Below are 21,952 nucleotides of genomic sequence, written 5' to 3'. Positions count from 1 at the left end.
TCCAACCTGCTCTTAAAAATCCCCAATGATGGAGATTCAACAACCTCCCTAGGCAATTTATTCCAGTGCTTTTATATATATATATATATAGGGAGAGAGTGCTTCCACTCTGACAGTTAGGAAGTTTTTCCTAATGTCCAACCTAAACCACCCTTGCTGCAATTTAAGCCCATTTAAGCTAAATCCCTTTTCTTTCTGTAGGAGGAGAATCTCATTTTCCCCATTTGCACAAGGGCAGTCTTTGTGGCAGGAAGATGATCTCGTGGTTGTTTATAAAAATTTATCATTGGGATGAAATCCCAGAAGGAAAATTTCAGGTGTGAAAAGCAGCTGTGGTCTGAAACTTCTCTGTCTGAATAACAAGAAGGAAGAAAATTTGGGGCATGGCCACCACAGATTTAGTGGGGTGCCTCTTTGGCTGCAATGTTTCTAGCAAAGAAAAGACAAACTTTAATTAGTACTTGACAGTTTTGCTAGGGTTATAATCTGTTCTGAACTTAAACGGGGCTTCTTGACACAAGATATTAAACATGTTTCAATGTTAGCAACCAAGAACGGTTAAATATGTATTTATAGGTGAGCTGCTGTGTAAACAATGTTGATGTATTCCTGCTAGTTACTTAAACAGGGAATTTGATATTCCAGAATAAGACTTAAGGATGTATAAAAACTAGAAATTAAACCTGTGGAGGATGAGCTAGTGAATATTGCTGTTTCTTAATGTCTGGGAGCCTGGGGAAGACAATCACTGTGTAGATGGTTTGGTGGTATAATAGAATCACAGAAATTCTGCTCTAGAGCAAAATCTGAGGACCTCATCTTGAACAATTTGTTGGTTGGTAATAAACTTATGTACAAAAAGCCAAGACAATTCTGATCTCCACTGATAGCAGAGAATCAAGCATAGCTTTTTAGTAAGCTGTTCACGATGAATTGGAGAAAAAGGCAAATTACCAAAAACAATGGTGTGATCTCTTATAATGTTGTCCTGAATAGCACTGGCATCTCCTGTGAATGGATAGCTTTCTAAACTAGTTTATCTCTCCAACCACTGTACACAGGGAACCTGCATAATTTAGCAAGCGTAAGATGTAGCAAGCATCTCTACCACCCGGCAACAGAAAAGAGAGATACAACCCATTGGTGGGACTGAAGATGAGGAAAGCTCATGATATTTGGCTTTATTAACCCCATAATTCAATGTGAAACAACATACACACCAGTCCCAGCTATCTCCCAAGTCTTGGCTGTGTTTAAGTTTCTTCCAGTGGGACCGTTCAGTCCCCAGCCCCAGCTCCCTCTGATCACGGACCATTCCTGCCTCTTTTAAGCCTCAGTCCTGCAAGGTGCTGAGCACTCTCAACTGGTATGCTGCCTGCCAGGGGCCAGTATCTGAGACGTTATGGAGGGATTGTTGAGGATCATCCAACCCTCTGACTACTACCCCATGCTACTCATCCATGTGGGCACTAATGATACTGCAAAGTATGACCCTCAGGAGATCAAAAGTGACTTTAGGGCCCTGAGAGTAAGGGTGAAGGAGTTGGGCGTGCAGGTGGTGTTCTCTTTGATCCTTCCGGTCAAGGGTAGAGGCCCAGGCAGAGACAGATGCATCCTGGAGGTGAATGCCTCGCTGTGAGGATGGTGTCGCTAGGAGGGCTTTGGCTTCCTTGACCATGGGATGCTATTCCAGGAAGGTGAAGAGCATATTTGGATACAGACTGGGCTTTAAACTAGGTTTGAAGGGGGCAGGTGACCAAAGCCCACAGGTAAGTTAAAAACATGGAGACCTGGGAGAAGGGTCGGAATTTGGGGGAAGCATGGGCTGTTATAGCAGGGATAAGGAAGAGAGAAGACAGAACTGGGGTGGGGAATCAAATCAGTATCTTAGATGTATGCATACTAATGCGAGAAGTATGGGGAATAAGCAGGAAGAACTCAAAATGCTAGTAAATAAACAACTATGACATAGTTGGTAACACAGAGACCTGGTGGGATAATACGCATGACTGGAATATTGGTATAGAAGGATACATCTTGCTCAGGAAAGACAGGCAGGGAAAAAAGAAAGGAGGTATTGCCTTATATATTAAAAAATGTATACACTTGGACTGGGGTTGAGATGGAAATAGGAGACAGACTTGTTGAAAGTCTCTGGGGTAATGATAAAAGGGGTAAAAAACAGTGTGATGTCACGGTAGGGGTCTGTGATAGACCACCTAATCAGGATGAAGAGATGGATGAGGCTTTTTTTAAACAACTAACAAAATAATCTAAAACACAGGAGTTGATAGATAAGGGGACTTCAACTACTCAGACATCTGTTGGGAAAATAACACAGCAGGACACAGATTATCCAACAAGTTCTTGGAATGTATTGGTGACCATTTTTTTATTTCAGAAGGTGGAGAAAGCTACTAGGGGAGAGGCTGTTCTAGATTTGATTTTGACAAATAGGGAGGAATTGGTTGAGAATTTGAAAGTGGAAGGCAGCTTGGATGAAAGTGATCGTGAAATGAGAGTTCATGATTCTAAGGAATGGTAGAATGGAGAACAGCAAAATAAAAATAATGGATTTCAAGAAGGCAGACTTTAGCAAACTCAGGGAGTTGGTAGGTAAGATCCCAGGGGAAGCAAGTGTAAGGGGAAAAACAATTTAAGACAGTTGGCAGTTCTTCAAAGAGACATTATTAAGGGCACAAGAGCAAACTATCCCACTGCATAGGAAAGATAGGAAGTATGGCAAGAGACCACTCTGGCTTAACCAGGAGATCTTCTATGATCTAAAAATCCAAAAAGAGTACTACAAAAAGTTGAAACTAGGTCAAATTACAAAGGATTAATATAAACAAATAACGCAAGTATGTAGGGCCAAAATTAGAAAGGCCAAGGCACAAAATGAGACCAAAGTAGCTAGAGAAATAAAGGGTAACAAGAAAACATTCTACAAACTCATTAGAAGCAAGAGGAAGACCAAGGATAGGGTAGGCCCGTTACTCAACAGAAAATGTGGAAATGGCAGAGGTGCTTAATGATTCTTTGTTTCGGTTTTCACCAGGAAGGTAGGTGCTGATTGAACATCTAACATAGTGATGGCCAGTGAAAATGAGGTAGGATCAGAGGCTAAAATAGAGAAAGAACAAGTTAAAAATTGCTTAGACAAATTAGATGTCTTCAAGTCACCAGGGCCTGATGAAATGCATTCTAGAATACTCAAGGAGCTGACTGAGGAGATATCTGAGCCAATTAGTGGATAATCAGCCATTAGTGATTATCTTTGAAAAGTCATGCAAGACAGGAGAGATTCCAGAAGACTGGAAAAAGGCAAATATAGTGCCAATCTATAAAAAGGGAAACAAGGACAACTCAATCAGCTTAACTTCTGTACCCAGAAAGATAATGGAGCAAATAATTAAGCAATCAATTTGCAAACATCTAGAAGATAATGAGGTGAAAAGTAAGAGTGAGCATGGATTTGTCAAGAACAAATTGTGTCAAACCAACCTGATAGCTTTCTTTGACAGGGTAGCAAGGCCTCTGGATGTGGGGAAGTGATAGAAGTGGTATATCTTGACTTTAGTAAGGCTTTTGATACTGTCTCACATGACCTTCTCATAAACAAACTAGGGAAATGCAACCTAGATGGAGCTACTATAAGGTGGGTGAATAAATAGTTGGAAAACCGTTCCCAGAGATTAGTTATCAGTGGTTCACAGTCACGCTGGAAGGGCATAATGAGTGGAGTCCAGCAGGGATCAGTTCTGGATCTGGTTCTGTTCAATATCTTCATCAATGATTTAGATAATGGCATAGAGAGTATGCATAAAGTTTGCAGACGATACCAAGCTGGGAGGGGTTGCAAGTGCTTTGGAGGATAGAATTATAATTCAAAATGATCTGGACAAACTGGAGAAATGCTCTGAAGTAAATAGGATGAAATTCAATAAGGACAAATGCAAAGTACTCCACTTAGGAAGGAACAATCAGTTGCACACACAAAATGGGAAATGACTGTCTAGGAAGCAGTACTGCGGAAAGGGTCTGGGGGTGATAGTGGACCACAAGCTAAATATAAGTCACCAGTGTAACACTATTGCAAAAAAAAGTGAACATCATTTTGGGTTGTATTAGCAGGAGTGGTGTAAGCAAGACACAAGAAGTAATTCTTCCACTCTACTCCATGCTGAAGGCCTCAACTGGAGTATTGTGATCAGTTCTGGGTGCCAAATTTCAGGAAAGATGTGGACAAATTGGAGAAAGTCCAGAGAAAGGCAAGAAAAATGAATAAAGGTCTAGAAAACATGACCTATGAGGGAAGATTGAAAAAATTGGGTTAAGTAGTCTGGAAAAGAGAAGACTGAGAGGGGACATAACAGTTTTCAAGTACATAAAAGGTTGTTACAAGAAGGAGGGAGAAGAATTGTTCTTCTTAACCTCTGAGAACAGGACAAGAAGCAATGGGCTTAAATTGCAGCAAGGAAGATTTAGGTTGGACATTAGGAAAAACTTCCTAACTGTCAGGGTGGTTAAGCACTGGAATAAATTGCCTAGTGCGGTTGTGGAATCTCCATCATTGAAGATTTTTAAGAGCAGGTTGGACAAACACCTGTCAGGGATGGTCTAGATAATGCTTAGTCCTGCCATGAGTGCAGGGGCCTGGACTAGATGACCTCTCAAAGTCCCTTCCAGTCCTATGATTCTGTAACTTCTGTTTACTTCAGTGGGAATTTAAGGTGTCCAACTCCTCATAGGATCAAGCCCTTATGTACAGGGTGGAGATAAGAAGCTACTCCTGCCACAGTGAGACCCCAGAGCTGAGTTACCATCTTCCTGCAGGCATCCAACACTTGCTAACAGAAGAAGCCAGCCCCTGTGTTGCGCAGCTGCAATTGTGATGGGTGGAGGCAGCTGAGCTGGAGTCCCTTCTGTCCGAACCCATGTTTCCCAGGAGGGTCCTTGCCTGTGGAAGTCACTCCACCTTTGATCCACCTGAGCACAGCCTAAATCTGGTGACCTTCCTCACCCCTCTTCCCAGACATTTAGGAAGGGTGATGAGAGCATGAACTGTTGGGGTGGGGCTATGGAGGGTCTGAGAGGGGTTAATAACAGAGCACTGTAGTTTAGCTGGTTAAGGCAGCTGCCTACAAACCAGAAGGGTCTGGGTTCAAATCCCAGTGGTGCATGATACAGGGTTTTGGGTAAGCAGTGTGGTCTCTAGTGCCTAGATAGCTGCAGAAAGCCTGAATTCTATTCCCAGTTTGACCACTAACTTGCTATATGACCTTGGTTAAGTTGTTTGCCTGGCTAAAATTCTCTGGCCTGTGTGATGCAGAAGGTGAGGCTAGGTGATCATAATGGTGCCTTCTAGCCTGAAAATTATGATTACTTGAGGGGGAGGGGGTTGCTGTATTGTGAGGGCATTGGACAGTTCTGCCCATAAATTAGTGCAGTGTTTGAATGGTGTCAAACACCTAGGGCCAGAGTTTCAAAAGTTCTTAGGCACCTAAGGAAAGAAACAGGCATATAGGAGGGTTTTCAAAAGTGCCAAGCAGTCAATGGGAGTTGGGTCTGCTTTGGCGCTTTGAAAATCCCACTGTGCACCTGCATCTTTAGGCTCCTAAATACCTTTGACAATCTAGCCTTAGAATATTAAATAGAAAAAATGTTGTTAATGCAGTGGCAAGGCTGCCTGGTGATAATCCACACCCTTCCAGAACACTGAGTTCAGCAAAATTAAAACCTCTGAAAAGCAGGAAATACAGAGTTAAGGAAATGTCCACGCAAGCTTAACTCGGCCCCCGGGAGCTAGCTTTATAAAATCAGCTATCAATTGCTTGCAAGCACTGTAGCTTATTAGGCAAGATATTATTTAATTAATTAATTAATTTATATTGTGGTAGCACCTAGGAGCGCCAGTCATGGATCAGGACACCATTGTGCTAGGTGCTGGACAAACACAGAACAAAACGCCAGTCCCTGCCCCCAAGGAACTTACAAGACACACTATGCTGCACCAAATGAACCTGGTTCTCTTTTGCTCTGCACCTAAATTACCTAGGGAGGTTGTGGAATCTCCATCACTGGAGATTTTTAAGAGCAGGTTGGACAAACACCTGTCAGGAATGGTCTAGATAATACTTAGTCCTGCCATGAGTGCAGGGGACTGGAAGAGATGACCTCTCAAGGTCCCTTCCAATCCTATGATTCTGCAGTCATTTATACTCAGTGGGCATCTCATGCTTCCAAATCAGAATGTAGCCATTTGGCACAGATATAAACGACTCCCCAAGGGAGAGATTTCCCTACAAGCCCCCTGAATTTCCCCATCACCCCCGCACTCCAGATGGTCAACTACAATTTAGTTGCTGGTTGGAAATTTGAATTGAAATTGAAACATTAATACACACTTTAAAAGCATATACAGTATATGATAAAATACTAGTACCTGAGAAACCATAATAGCTTTGAAAAGTATGAACAAAGACTAGCTTCCTCACACGGCTTTGCGTTTTTTTATGACAATATCAGCACATTCATTTTGGCGATATTGGCCAACCTAGTAATTTCAAATTATGGTTTGTAAGTAAGGTCTGCATGAGCTCTCCCCTGAAAGTTAGTGATGAGCTGGAGGTGGAGGGGGGGAGTGGGATCATAGAAGATTAGGGTTGGAAGAGACCTCAGGAAGTCATCTAGTCCAACCCCCTGCTCAAAGCAAGACCAACCCCAACTATATCATCCTAGCCATTTTCTGTGTCTGTGAGGGGCTGCATTTCATGACATCATTAAGAGGACTGGGAGGACCAGTGAATTTTTTGAAACATTAGTGGCTTACACTTCACAACGAGAAGACATCAGTGGAGACTGCACAAGTTCAGCTGGCTTTGAGCTAAAGGCTTTGTCCCAGGTATCACAACCATATGCTCATAAAATGCCTGGGACTGCTGTTGTGTGTGACTACATGGTATTGCACATGTGTAGCAAACGTAAGGCATTCCAGGTCAGGTTTTTAGTACTGTACAGTGCTTTTAGGCCTAGTATAGTCAGACCTAGGTAATCTTTGACAGATGGGAGCAGAGCCCTGACCTCTTGACTCCCAGTTCTGTGCTGTAACTGCAAAACATTCCTCCTTCCTCAGCTTGGCATTCATGTGGTATAACAAATCATTTTGGGGTGTCAGACTTTGCTCCACCCACTTTTCAACAGGATTGCATCCTGCATGGTGCAGCACATGTCTTTGCAAATACATGATGCTGATAGGAGTGAATGGAGGTTCCTAATTTAATCCCAATCCTGCAAACATGCACATGCTTAACTTTTCATACAGGAGTAGTGCTGCTGAAATCAAAGGTACTGCTCATACACAGAGTTAAGCCTGTGAGTAAGTGTTTGTAGGATTGGGCCTTTAGGAAGCAGGAGCCAGGGTGTGAAGCAGAAAAACATGGTGGTTCTCTAGTTCCATATCATATTTGTGGCACCCCTCCATCTCCTCCTCCTATATAACGCAGAGATGGAATGTTGTCAAATGTATGTATCATGCCCCCGCAGAAAGTTTTGCCTTGAGAAATGTTTTCAAAGGATTTATGGTAACCCTGATTTTATGTCATTAATACTTTTACTTTCAACTCATAAAATACAGTATATTATCTGTCATTTCTATTTAATCAAAATTGACACAGTATTATAGGCATTTGCTCTATTGACATGAGATTACTGTGCAAATATACACTAAAGGCATTTATGTTAACATATGTTTGCTTTTTAAATGATGTTTGGAGCCCCAGCAGTCAGTGGGCAGCAAAGCAGTCTGATAGATTGTCATCACCGATTTACTTAAATTGACGCCATTTCCCTGCTGCACTGAGAAATCAGCGTGTGCCTGACATGGAATCACATTTTTCAGTACCTTCTCCAGTTAGAAATGGGACTGTGATTCATACCTATGGGCTGCTGGTATTTCTGAAAAGCATGAATTTCACTTGAAACTGACAGGTTTCAGAGTAACAGCCATGTTAGTCTGTATTCGCAAAAAGAAAAGGAGTACTTGTGGCACCTTAGAGACTGACCAATTTATTTGAGCATAAGCTTTCGTGAGCTACAGCTCACTTCATCGGATGCATACTGTGGAAAGTGTAGAAGATCTTATTATATACACACAAAGCATGAAAAAATACCTCCTCCCACCCCACTCTCCTGCTGGTAATAGCTTATCTAAAGTGATCACTCTCCTTACAATGTGTATGATAATCAAGTTGGGCCATTTCCAGCACAAATCCAGGTTTTCTCACCCCCCCCACACACACAAAGGGGGGGTGAGAAAACCTGGATTTGTGCTGGAAATGGCCCAACTTGATTATCATACACATTGTAAGGAGAGTGATCACTTTAGATAAGCTATTACCAGCAGGAGAGTGGGGTGGGAGGAGGTATTTTTTCATGCTTTGTGTGTATATAATAAGATCTTCTACACTTTCCACAGTATGCATCCGATGAAGTGAGCTGTAGCTCACGAAAGCTTATGCTCAAATAAATTGGTTAGTCTCTAAGGTGACACAAGTACTTGAAACTGAGTCAATGTTGCATATACCATCCACCCATTCCTATCCCAAATTACACCATCCCTACTCCAAACAGCTCCCAATCCAAAATCCCATCCCTACGCTAACCCCAAATCACATCCACTCATCCCTACACCAACTCCCTACCGCAAATCTCATCCACCCATCCCTATGCCAACCCCAAATCCCATCCACCCATTGCTATGCCAGCTTCCCACCCCAATCCCATTGACCCACCCACTCCTATGTCAACCTTGCAGCTAAAATCCCACCCACCCATCCCTACACCAACCCCAAATCCCACCTGCCCCTCCCTATGCCAATCCTCTACATATCCCCCCATAGCACTGCCTTCCCATCCGTACCATAAACCATCCCTATGCTGACCCCTCCCAATATGCTATGGGATGGGGCGGCAGGTGAAGCGGCCCTGCGTCTTGCTGGTGGAGCTGGGCAGCGTGTGCCTGACATGGAATCACACAGCCTGAACTGGGCCCCCACCCGCACACAGAGGGACCCAATGGTGATTTAGTTGCTTAGGTACCACAGTGGACATTGCCTAGAACCAACACCGAGAAGACTGACAGTGCAGCGGGAGGGGAAAGAAAAAGGCGGCCACACTCAACATGGCGGATATAATGAGAAGCTTGGCGGGGTTTCGCCACATCCAAGATGGTGTCCGTAACGGTGAAGAAACTAGTCGCAGGACCTTTCGCCACACTCAAGATGTCCACAACAACACCCAAGATGGCAGCCGTAACTGAAAGGAAACCCAGAGCTATGCCACGCCCAAGATGGCAGTCGCAACACTGAGGAAGACCAGACCCCCACCCCCTCTGGCCTCACTCAAGATGGCGGCCGCGATGTGACAGCGCGCACGGCAGAGCCCCGCCAAATGTGCGTGCGTGCGTGCGTGCGTGCCGCGGCGCGCGGTGACGGAGCGGGTCCGCCGCGTCCCTTTGTTGGCTCAGCGGCGGCGGCGGCGCTGTGTGTTGTTGTCCCGCGGGCAGAGGCAGGCCGCGGCGCAGGAGCAGCCAGGAGCCCGCGCGGGGGGAGGGCGGAGGGTCGGCGCGGGCAGCCCCGGGCCGCCGCCTCGCCATGGACTCGGACGAGGGCTACAACTACGAGTTCGACGAGGACGAGGAGTGCAGCGAGGACAGCGGCGCCGAGGAGGACGAGGACGACGACGAGGAGGACGACGAGCCCGACGACGATAACCTGGACCTGGGCGAGGTGGAGCTGGTGGAGCCCGGGCTGGGCGTAGGAGGCGAGCGCGACGGGCTGCTGTGCGGGGAGACAGGCGGGCTGGGCCCCGGCGGCGGCAGCGGGCTGGGCGGCGGGCCGGGCCCCGGCGGGGGCGGCGGCGGCCACGAGCAGGAGGAGGACTATCGCTACGAGGTGCTGACGGCCGAGCAGATCCTGCAGCACATGGTGGAGTGTATCCGGGAGGTCAACGAGGTCATCCAGGTGCGGGCCGGGCCGGAGCGGGAGGGATCGGTGGCCCGGGGGACCCGCTCCTTAGCCGGGGGGTTTCTGGGGGCGGGGCGTGAAAGCAGCGGGCCCTCTTTTGGGGTGCTGACTGGGTGAGGGGCACACGGAATGGGGGGCGGGTGGCAGGTTGGGGGGCGTTCTCCGGGGAGGGTGGTATGTGGGATGCACCCGCCGGGCTGGCGGGGATTGCCAAAGGCCAAATAATCTCTCTGCAGAATTATCAGTGAGGCGGGCGGTGATAACCTTTCTCTCACCCACAATAACGGCACAGGGGGCTGAATCCCCCCAGTAGCAGGGACTCTCTGTCTTCTCCCCCCACCCCCCCGGCGGAAAAATATCTTCTGCCACAGCTAATCTCTTTTGTCTCCAATGTCTGTACTATCAAACTAGCCTTTCAGTTGTGGATCACCTGATCTTTGTATCCTGAGCATCCTTGGATTTCAGCTTCAGGTTGGAATTTGGTGGGTGGAGGAATGAGGCTAAAATCATCCTTGGATTTCTCTAAGGGTTCAGCTCTACCTTGGTATAACAACCATTCCATACTTGATATCTCAAGAAACTTGTTGCTTGCCGTGTCTTAAGGGGGTTAAGAGATCATTTTTTTCCTGGGTACCTGTCTGTCTGGTTTCTAAACATGTAGTAATTTATTAGCTAAAGTATGTGGTTGTCCGATCTCCTTCTGACTTCCGTTTAGCATTTTAGTAATCTAATTGAAGAGGGGATGGTAGCACATGCACAGAGGAGTGAGAGCATGATTGCTTCTACTAACTTAGTTAGAAAGTAAAATTTGGTTAAGAGGACAGGTTTCCTCAAATGCATGGTCTCCTGTTTGTGCATTTGGATTGTTTCTTTTAATGTAACTACTTTCTCAGGACTGGGTGAGCCCAATAACTGCCTCTTAAAAAAACCCCACCTCTAGTCAATTAACTGTGTTGGAGTTGAGGAAACTGAAGGCATTTTGTTTGTGTAATGGGCGTGTAGCTGAAAGTATGGGGGGAAATGGAAAAATAATCTTTACTTAAAATTTTTTTTAAAGATTTTTTTTTTTTGTCCATCCAAAGAACTTGGTCTGTATAGACCAGTATACGTACCTTTTAGCTAACATTGCAAGATGCTTGTTCTTTCTGGTTGAGTCACTATTCACTTTATACAATAAAATGGAGATACATTTGCTACTCAACAGAATTATTTCCTTACATCCAGGTTTGTCACCCTCCATTTTTCCTGAGTGTATTTAGCAAGTTATGTAGTTAGTAAGTACATACAATGCGAATAATAAATGTGGCACTGACAGATAATTTTTTCTGCGTGTCTGGCTATAGGAAATTTAAAAAAAAATTAAAGAATATAATTGAGTGGTCTAAGTATTAAACTGTCTTCCAAACCAAACCTCTTGTATCAAAATCTTCTACATCAGAACACTAACAACTGAAAACATAGAAGGTGGTCTCTGTCTTATGTCAAGTTTCAGAGTAGCAGCCGTGTTAGTCTGTATTCGGAAAAAGAAAAGGAGTACTTGTGGTAACTTAGAGACTAACATTTATTTGAGCTTAAGCTTTCGTGAGCTATGAAGTGAGCTGTAGCTCATGAAAGCTTATGCTCAAATAAATTTGTTAGTCTCTAAGGTGCCACAAGTACTCCTTTTCTTTCTGTCTTGTGTTACCTTTGTAACAAAATGCAGCTTAAGCTATCATGCTTATGTTGGTACTGTACTATGCTGCATTAAATTATTAGGCCACTTTCAGCATGGTGCTTTGCCTAAGATATGACTCTGTATCACTAATGTAAAATTAAAAAACACTGACAACTTGAAACAGACTAGTCTTACTCTAGTTCAGTTGGGCTGAATGCATTCATAGTACCCAAGGTTTTGATTACAAATTAGTAAATGGTAGAAATTCTGGTGACTGTTAAAATGTTGTTCTTAATTGAAAGGGCTGCTTCATCTACTGCCTTCAGACAATATGACAATTTTTATACTGATGACTCATTACTTAGTCTCTCTTGATGCATTTTGTTGCATCTGAACCAGCTTCCTGACTGCTTCAAAGCAGTGACACAAATTTGCTTTACACAAGCCTATAAAGTCTCATATTAAGCTTAAGAGCAAGGCTATTGTATGTTATAAATCAGAGTTATTTTGACTATAATTTCTAATTTTTTTTGTTTAATTATAAGTTGTGTAGATGAGGCTTTGTGGGTGAACAGCAGTGACCATTAATTGATAGCATTATTATTCTAGAACCAGAGAAAAGGCAGCCATGCACTGTGCTTTTTGTACAGTTGTACATACTCGCAGAGAGCTAAATCCTTCCCTGTAGTATCTCTGCCATTCCAGTGCTGATTAGGATAGATGAAAATCATTTTTATTGGATATTTGTATTTAAGTACATCTTTATTTTAAAACTATTTACAATTAAATTTGAAATTGACAAACTTTCTATAATTTCTTAAAATGTAAATAAAAAAAATCAAGCAGTACATATTTGCTGCTGAACTTTTAAAGAGAGACTGCTGAACTGGTGGGGAAATCACTGGCTAAGCATCTGGAACCAAGAGTTGGTTATAGTGCTAAGCCACCTCTTGGCAGTATAGAATCATAGAATATCAGGGTTGAAAGGGACCTCAGGAGGTCATCTAGTCCAACCCCCTGCTCAAAGCAGGACCGATCCCCAGTTTTTGCCCCAGATCCCTAAATGGCCCCCTCAAGGATTGAACTCACAACCCTGGGTTTAGCAGGCCAATGCTCAAACCACTGAACTATCCCTCCCCCCTAAGTAGTAACCTCTTTTGCAGCTGCAGAGAGAATATTATCTTCATTTTAGTTTGTTCAAATAGTTCAGTTTAATGACTAGTTTATTCAAAGTTGAGAAGCCTATTGGGAGCTGAAGAAGCAGGAAAGCTTGTTTTAGTATTCTGATCTCTGAATAAAAACGGTGTGTGAGGAAGAGATCTACTAGTTCTAAACTCTAGGAGGACATTGTTTCAGGTAACCATGAGTTAAATACCCTAAGGACAGAATCCTTCCTTAGTTTAAATAAATCTGTTTTAAATACAAATAATGTTTTATCAACTTTTTTCTTATGTATGCGGTGCATTTAAGGTAGTTTTATTTAACTAATAAAACAGTTTTTAAATACTCCTTGCACATTTTAATTACAAGTTCCATCCAAATGCATTGTTACACAAATCACAAGTAAAAAGTTAATCTGTGTTAATTTAAAAAGTTAAATAAATGTCATTCACCATTTTCTAACATAAATGCAAAAATTAAGAATCTGAATAAATGTTAGTTATATAAATGCATATAGATAGACTATATCTTCTGGTTAGGCAAAAAGTACCAAATATATTATAAAGGCTGTATTTAGCTGCAAATGTTTTAGTGGGTGTATCAATCAAAGAGAACCAACCTTTCTTTAGGAAAATAAAGTAGAAATGCAAAACAAAATTAAAATTGATGGTTTAAATAAGGTTTCCTGCTTGCTGATTTAAATCAGAGTGATATAAATCAGTCCTGATTCATTCCTGAGCAGTCAGCCAGTTGTACCAAGTGTGTATGTAAAGTGCTAGAGAAGTATTAAAGGGCCATTGAGGACTAGATTGAAAATTGAGCTTTTCTAGACTTGAATGTGAACCACTCAGCAGCTTCTCTGCCTCATTCATTAATTTCTAAGTCAAGGTCTTTTGTACATATCTTTCTTTTTTTAATATTGCCTCTTGGAGCAGTAGTAGTTTTGTGTGTGGTCACCTAGACTCCTGTAGTGGGCCTCTTGAGACAAGACATCCAGAGTTACTTAAAATTAAAACAAAAACAAAAAAAACCCCACACAACCCAAAAACAAAAAAAACCCAGCCCATTGCTCTTATACATGAAAGATACCTTGATCTTTAATTACATTCATAGATTCCAAGGCTAGAAGGACCATTGTGGTCATCTAGTTTGGACAACACAGGCCATGAACTTCCCCAAAATAGATCCTAGAGCATGTAATAGTAGAGAGCATTAATTTCATTGGGGCTCCCCACAGGCATTATGGTCTGCCAGTTCAGAACAACTTGAGCCATTTTGCTGCTGTTATATATTTTTATGTCTGCAAGTCTTTTTTTGTTTAATGCACATGAGTTCAGAAATCAGTTTCAGTGCTTGGGTTAGAATAGTAACAAGTAAACTTTTGACCTAAAATCAGCTTAAGCACTAGAGGATATCAGAAGAGGGTATAAAATCTTCAGTTGTTGATTTGAATGCCCGTGGATTTAAAATCTGTTCATGGATAAATAAACTTAATTTGGTACTTATAAAAATATACAGTCAGGCTTTTTTTTTTTAAATTGCTCTTCCAGTGATTGCTATTATCTACTCCTCTGTTGCTGTTTGCTTTCTGATAAAAGATTCTAGTCTGCATTCTGTCTGTGGCATTCAACCAGAACTGCTGCTGTTTTAGGTTCAGTAAACCTTATTTAGGGTCACATAGTAGTACTTGCCCGGATCCTGCTGGAGATCTGTTGTTGCAGTCCCACTTGTTCCATCCAGTATTAGGTGTTTTGGCGTCTCTGTATCTTCATTCAGCTTACTGATAGTGTCCAATGTCAAGCAGTGGGTAAAATCATGTTTACAACTATTTTATAATGCATGGTAATTCGTATAATATTAAAGTGAGTTTTTTGATGCAGAGTTGCCCAATATCCAGGAAGTTTAGCATTATCTGGCAGTTTTACCAGAGTTAGTGAATATACCTGTGTCTGATCAGAATCTAGGTAGAAAAGTTAGACTGACTTTGTAGAATTTTTTGACTGAACAAACTTGTAGTTGTAGCAAAGGAAAAATACAAATACTAATTAAAGCTGGAAAAGCTACACATGGATGAACACAGAATCTGGCTGGTATAATTTCCATGTGCTAGCAGGTTCAGTGGGTCTTTGGCCATGTTAAAACATTTGTGAGAAAGCAGTTTATTACCTAGTAGTACTAATTTTCTTTTCTGTATGAATAAGATTGAAGTAAATTTACCTTCTCCAACCTCCCCCAATTTGCTTCCAAAGTAAAGCATAACAAGGTAAATCTTAAACAGGAACAGTTTATCATCAGATTTGATTTGGTCTGAGCCCATGCTGAAATTCTGATTTAACTGAAATAAAATTATAGGGCACAAGCATAGCAAACTAACTGAGAAGTCTCAAAATGTGATTGTAAACAGGGAATTTGTCATTGAGGAGGTGTGTTTATAGTGGGGTCACACTGGGATCTATTCTTGGCCCTGCTCTATTTAACATTTTTATTTGAAAACACCGAATCATTGCTGACAAAATTTGCAGGTGACTCAAATTGGGGGAATGGTGAATTATGAGGGACAGGTAACTGAGAGCAATCTGGATTGCTTGGTAAACTGCGTGGAAGAAAACAATGTTTTTAATATGGGTAAATGTATACATCTAGGAACAAAGACTGTATGCCATATTTACACGATGAGCGACTTTATCCTGGGAAGCAGTGACTCTGGAAAATATTTGGGGGTTGGTGTGTATAATCAGCTGAACATGAGCTCCTGGTACGATGCTGTGGCCAAAAGGGTTAATGTGATCCTTGGATGCATAAACAGGGGACTCTCCAGTAGGAGCGGAGAGATTATTTTACCTCTATATTTGGCACTGGTGCGACTGCTGTGGGAACGCTGTCCAGGACTAGTGTCTACAGTTCATAAAGGATGTTGATAAATTGGAGAGGCTTCAGAGAAGAGCTGTGAGAATGACCAAATGATTAGAAAACATGCCTTATAGTGATAGACTCAAGGAGCTCAATCTATTTAGTTTAAAAAAGAAGATTCTAGGGTGACTTGGTTAGTCTATAAATACCTCCATGAGGAACAAATATTTAATAATGGGCTCTTCTAGCAGAGAAAGGTATAACATGATCTAATGGCTGAAAGTTGAAGCTAGACAAAGTCAGACAGGAAATTACATACATTTTTTAAGAGTAGTTTACTAAGGATCATGGTGGATTCCCCATCAGTGACCATTTTTTAAATCAATATTGGATGTCTTTCTAAAAGAAATGATCTGGGAATTAATTTGGGGAAATTCCCTGGCCTGTTAGACAGAAAGTCAGAGTAGATGATCACAATGGTTCCTTCTGGCCTTTGAATCTATGGAAACTTAATTGCAAATTTCATAATGATAGAATTTGTCATGCTGTTGAAATGCTGACTGACTGTCATTTTTTTCTGAGGCTGGATACTCTACATTACATTAAAACTGGAGTGGCCAACTTGAGCCTGAGAAGGAGCCAGAATTTACCAATATACATTGCCAAAGAGCCACAGTAATACGTCAGCAGCCCCCCATCCATTCCCCTTCCCTGCTCCCAGCGCCACCCACCCACTGGCAGCCCCACCATTCAGCGCCTCCCCCGCCCTGCCTGCACCTCCTGATCAGCTGTTTCGTGGCATGCAGGAGGCTTTTTAGGGGGGAGGAGCGAGGGCATGGCAGGCTTAGGGGAGGGGACAGGAAGGGTTGGAGTGGGGGCAGGGCTTGTGGCAGAGCCAGGGATTGAGCAGTGAGCACCCCATGGCACATTGGAAAGTTGGCACCTGTAGCTCGAGCCCAAGAGTCGGTGTCCGTACAAGGAGCTAGTGCCTATACAAGGAGCCACATATTAACTTTTGAAGAGCCGCACATGGTCCCGGAGCCACAGGTTGGCCACCGCTGCATTAAAACATCACATAGTTTGCTTCATCAGCTCCCATCAGGAATGACCATACAATTCTAGGACCATTGTGGAGATGATTATCTTAAATGATATAAGTTCTTGGCCTAATGTCAGTGATTCGGCAATGTCTGTAAATTCTTGTTGACCTTTTAATCTGAAGATGGCTGTTTCCAGAACTATGTGCAACTTCTTTTTTACCACTAGAGTCTGGTGCAATAGAGCTAATGGAAACACTACCAAATTACTCTGAACTGCTGAAAACAACACATTTATTATATCTGTGTGCTTGCACAGACATAAGCAGAATTGCAGATGCTTGGTAATGTTTGCTACATATAGCACTCAGCATTTATGTTGCTAATATCTGATTAGAAACTCACTCGTCTTTTGAGGAAGAACTGTCAAGTGGGATGCAGCTAACACAAGGAGAAGACATGTGAATAAGCCACTTAAACTCATGCTGTTCCTGTCTGGAATTTTCAGCTAACCAATCTTTAAACCACAGGTCAGAATGTTATCTCTTATCTCAGAATCTGATTGTGTACTGCACTGAACCACTTTGCAAACCACTTTGGGTTTTGATCATCAAAATAAGCATTCAGTTTTCTTACATATTTTCCCCAAGGCTTTTGCAGAGTAACTTACTGGGCTGATTTTTAAATGAAGAAACATACACTGGGAGATATCTGAGACTTGATCCACTAACAGACAAGGCTTTCTTGTTAAAAGGGACACTTCTGATACAAGTGACTGTCTTGCCAAGTTTTTCTTCTGTCAAATCTTTATTAATAGGATTATGCCTGAATAAATGGTTCACTAACTATGTTAGTATTGAGGCTTTTCTGTATCAGGTCACTACTTCCAGCTTGACTCCATTTATTTGCATTCATGTTTTATTTTGCTCTTCTGTGAATAATACAGTTGTGAAAATTAAGCTTTAATCTTTTGATCCATATTTCTACTTATTTTGAAGTCTCAGTAGAATGGTTGGTTGGTAATGTGGATAATTAGTTTTGTTGTTATAGCTTTCTTCTTTTTTATTTTCAAGCAAAAGGCTTGTGTGACTTCAGTCTTTTCCCCATCTTGGTAAATAGGCTTTACTTGAGCCTCTGAATTATATCAGTAGTGCTGGTGCCAGTAGCGGAACTAGTCTTTTTCAGTCTTGGGACGGGTAAAGGTATTAAGAATATTTGACTAAAAATCCTAGGTGGCTGACATGGCAAAAATATTGCTCATGAAGAACCCACCAATATGTAAGGCAGGGGTGGCCAACCTGTGGCTCCAGGGCCACATGTGGCTCTTCAGAAGTTAATATGTGGCTCCTTGTATAGGCGCACCGACTCTTGGGCTAGAGCTACAGGCGCCAACTTTCCAATGTGCCCAGGGGGTGCTCACTGCTTAACCCCTGGCTCTGCCACAGGCTCTGCCCCCACTCCACCCCTTCCCGCCCCCTGCCCTGAGCCTGTCATGCCCTTGCTCCTTTCCCACAAAGGGCCCCCTGCATGCCACGACACACCTGATCGGGAGGTGTGGGGAGGGAGGGGAAGGCGCTGATTGGCAGGGCTGCTGGTGGATGGGGGGTGCTGGGAGCAGGGGTGGGGGGAGCTGATGCAGCGCTGCTGACGTATTACTGTGGCTCTTTGGCAAAGTATATTGGTAAATTCTGGCTCCTTCTCAGGCTCAAGTTGGCCACCCCTGGTATAAGGGAAAAACTGTTGGGAGTCTGGCAGGGTTTCATAATTGCATAATTTGTAATTTGGTGCTCTGTCCTGCAAGATGCTGAGCATTCTGGCCCTGATTCAGTGAAGTGCTTAAGAATGTGCTTAGTTTTAAGCATCTGCTTAAGTGCTTTGCTGCATTGGGACGGAAAGCTCAGCACTATGCAGGATCCAGACCTAGTACAAAAATACCATTATTTCCTAAATTCTCAGTAGTTGAACAGATGAAATTGTAGTATATTTGAGTGCTTGTAGTATTGGAAAAAATGGGTGCCTCCGTTAGGACCTCGTCCTGCTTCCATTAACATTAGCAAGTCTTGTTGATGTCTGTGGGGGGAGAGTCAGACACTTCCTGGATAAAAGCCTTCACACAGAGACGAAAAAATATCCAGGCTGCTCCTAAGTTACAATGCAGTGTTTGTTAAAAGTATTGAAGAACAGCTTTTTCAAGTACAGCACAAATGAGGCTGTGCAAATTCCTCAGAATGCTCTCTGGCTATAAAAGAGCTCTATTTAACTGCAAGTGTGAACCTATTGTTGCTTGGAAAAAGTGGTACTATAAAACAATGGTTTTCCTTAGATGTTCTGGTTAGTGCAGAATGTACTGATTTCTGGCCATGCGATTTATGAAATATCCTCAATGTTGACTAGACTCAGTATTGCTGGCAACACAGTCAAAACGTGTTGCCCACAGTAGGATTGATTTGCCAGTGGCTGCAGAAAATGCTGATACCATACTGGCTTGTATTAAAAATCTTATCTAACGTCAGAGATGGAATCTTGAAAATGTTAAGTACTCAAAACTGCCTGATGCTAGCATTCTAAGTAGAAATCTGTTGTAGGAATAGGCACATTTAAATCTAATGGGCATTATGTTCTGATCTGGCCTAGTAGCCTGTATGAGGTAAATTGTGACACCTTGGAGTCTGTCTTCTCAGTGAGTACTTAGCTTATAATGAAATATTGTTTGGGGCCCTAAGTATTGTGATGCTAGAAGGAAATGCTTTATTGAACTTCATGCTTCTGTCATATAGTGTTTATAAGGTGTTTCATTATAGAAGGAATGCATTGCGTTTCCCAGGAGCAGGGCAGCTTTCATTGTGACAAAGCTCTCCTGTAAGATCTGCTTCTTGTAATTATTGTGCAGGTTTAAAAATGATTATATGGTACTTGTTTGTTCAAATTGGTCAATTGGCTCACCTGTGAGTTAATTTCAGACATTTTCTATTGCATAAAATAGCTGTTCTTTGGAATTAAAGATTAATTTCTTACAGGATGGTTTAGACAAAACAGATCCTGCATCTTGGCGGGGGATTAGACTAGATGACACTTGTGGTTCCTTCTAACCGTGTGGTCCTATGATTCTATATATATTTTTGAATTCTTTTCTTTAGTAGGATAGGCAAGTCCACTATATTTGTACAAGTTTACATAGTAACCTGAACTTCAGAGTTAAGTGGCATGTTTGGCTAATGCCTTAGACTTCTGTCTCTAGCAGTGAGTTAAAATTCCAGCTCTGGTCATGAGTTTAAAAAAAAAATTTGCTGGTCTCATTCTTGCCCTTAGCATCATCTTGCAAAAATCACCACACATCAACAGGATTGTGGCAGCCTTCACTTAAGAAACCCAGGACTGTACTAGGAGGTTGACACAGGTCAGCACTTCACGTGTTGGAGATGCTTTCACGGTGCCTGAAAACGTTGCCTTGCTCTAGCTCCTGTTAAATGTTCCCTTCCGTGAGCACCAAAAGTCACAACTTAAAAAATAAGAGGATAGGTGAAACATAGTTAATATATAGCTAGGGCATTTAAATGAACTAGGGCTTGCCTACTAGTTTTCACCAGCTGAAAATGAAAGAACTTAACATGCCAAGCTATAATGTATTACTAAATGAGTGGCTCACTGTGTGCCACTGCCCAATTACAATTGAGACTGTAGTTTTCATGGAACTCTTAACTTGGAGCAATAGATGTTGTCTTGGACATAGCTTACCTGCTCAGAGGCATGAAACCATCGCTCAGGTTTTGATGCTTGCCACAAGTGAGGATCAGTTTGCTTTTGGTTTTAATCCTGTAGGAATTTTACTTTATTTTTATTTCCTATAAGAAACTTGGTGCTTTACCATATTTTATGGTATGGCAGTTATGTAAGGCAGCAATGATGTAAGGCAGTCATTGTGCGTCCCACTTGTGAATGTTTCACATCTTGCTCAGAGCTATATAGAGTGCAAAGTTAAGTCTGGTAATATGAAGCACTGACTTCTGATATGACAGCCAGTCTCTAGTTTTTGGTATAAGTTATACCTGGAAAACTACAGCATTTGTCTGAAGTGACACCATTAACTCAGATTAAAAGTAGCTTCGTAAACTGCATCTTCAAATCCCTTTGCCACTTGTTGTACTTTTAAACTTTCCTATTCTGAAAAATGTTCCTCTTTCCCATTACTTAGTGAAAGAGCCATCTCAGTAGGAGAAACTGACTATGCAAAGTGGTGTCAGATGCATTAGAACAGGCTGGAGAAATTTTCTGTAATCTTTTACTTGTACCTTTGTGTTGTAACAACAGTGGGTTAAAAACTTCCATCCATAAATTATGTGTAGATTGTGCCTCTTAATGCAGAATATAATTTCTTGTTCTACTAGCCAAAGTGACTTCGTGACTGGTACAATTTAAAGCACAAGATGTAGAATCTCTGTGCATGTGCAAATACAGACTGTTGTTGGGTTTAAGTGTAGTTATACAATAGCATCTGGGTTTGCAAGAAAATTGCAGTCTCATTGGTTGTAAACTTACACAGAGGGACTGTAGATACTATGTACTACGAATGGCATATTTGAGCAGGGCCAGGATACCAATTCAAGTTTTATTCCATGTAGGTGAGTATTAAAAACAAAAACCCTGTACCAAGCTTATAGGGATGCTGGTGAAAGAGCATTATCAAAAAGAGGAAGTGTCTGACTCTGCTTTTGAAGTATTTTATTTCTGTTTTGTAGTCTGATATGAACATAATGGTTTGCCATTGAACACATTACTATTCTGGGCTTTTTTGGTTGAGAACACTGAGACGCCAAAGGTTTTGTTTGATTAGCATTTGGCTTCTTCACCTGCCACTCTTATTCCACACAACTTAATTTTTTGCTCTTGAGCTGTGAGCAAAGACAACAGTAATGTTTTTGATCGTTTCCCATGTCCACTCCATTCCAGTATAGTTCGTAATTTTCTGGAGTTCAGTGTAGTTTCCTAAGCACTTGAAATGCCCATACCTGGAATACAGACAGGTGACTTTCAAACGCTATCTTATTTACATGACATAGTTCAGAGTACTTATTCTCAGTATTCAAAATACTGTGTGCATGCAAGTATAATTAACTTATCGGAATACAATGGCTCAAGCAACTATTTGCACTTTCAATTTCTCACCGTTGGTGAACCTAGAGAAAACTTTGGCCAGTGTCTAAACTTGCAGCTATAAAACCATTTTT

The 21,952-nt window shown here is 42.1% G+C and overlaps 1 protein-coding gene across 2 annotated transcripts in view; it reads left to right on the top strand.

Annotated features, from left to right (window-relative positions):
• Nucleotides 1-9,502: 9,502 nt before the first annotated feature.
• Nucleotides 9,503-21,952, top strand: part of ARIH1 (ariadne RBR E3 ubiquitin protein ligase 1) — a 115,755-nt gene continuing 103,305 nt past the window's right edge. Inside the window, exon 1 of one of the 2 annotated variants that reach the window (XM_073363118.1) lies at nt 9,503-10,022. In XM_073363118.1, coding sequence (XP_073219219.1) covers nt 9,654-10,022 — 369 coding nt within the window. In that variant the 5' untranslated portion in view covers nt 9,503-9,653. The remainder of the gene's footprint in view (nt 10,023-21,952) is intronic. The other variant, XM_073363119.1, reaches the window with a different exon arrangement.

Source organism: Lepidochelys kempii, chromosome 10, assembly GCF_965140265.1.
Source record: "Lepidochelys kempii isolate rLepKem1 chromosome 10, rLepKem1.hap2, whole genome shotgun sequence".
Classification (NCBI taxonomy): Eukaryota; Metazoa; Chordata; order Testudines; family Cheloniidae; genus Lepidochelys; species Lepidochelys kempii.
Note: the sequence above shows the minus strand (reverse complement) of the source record. Positions and strands in the feature narration are given on the sequence as shown.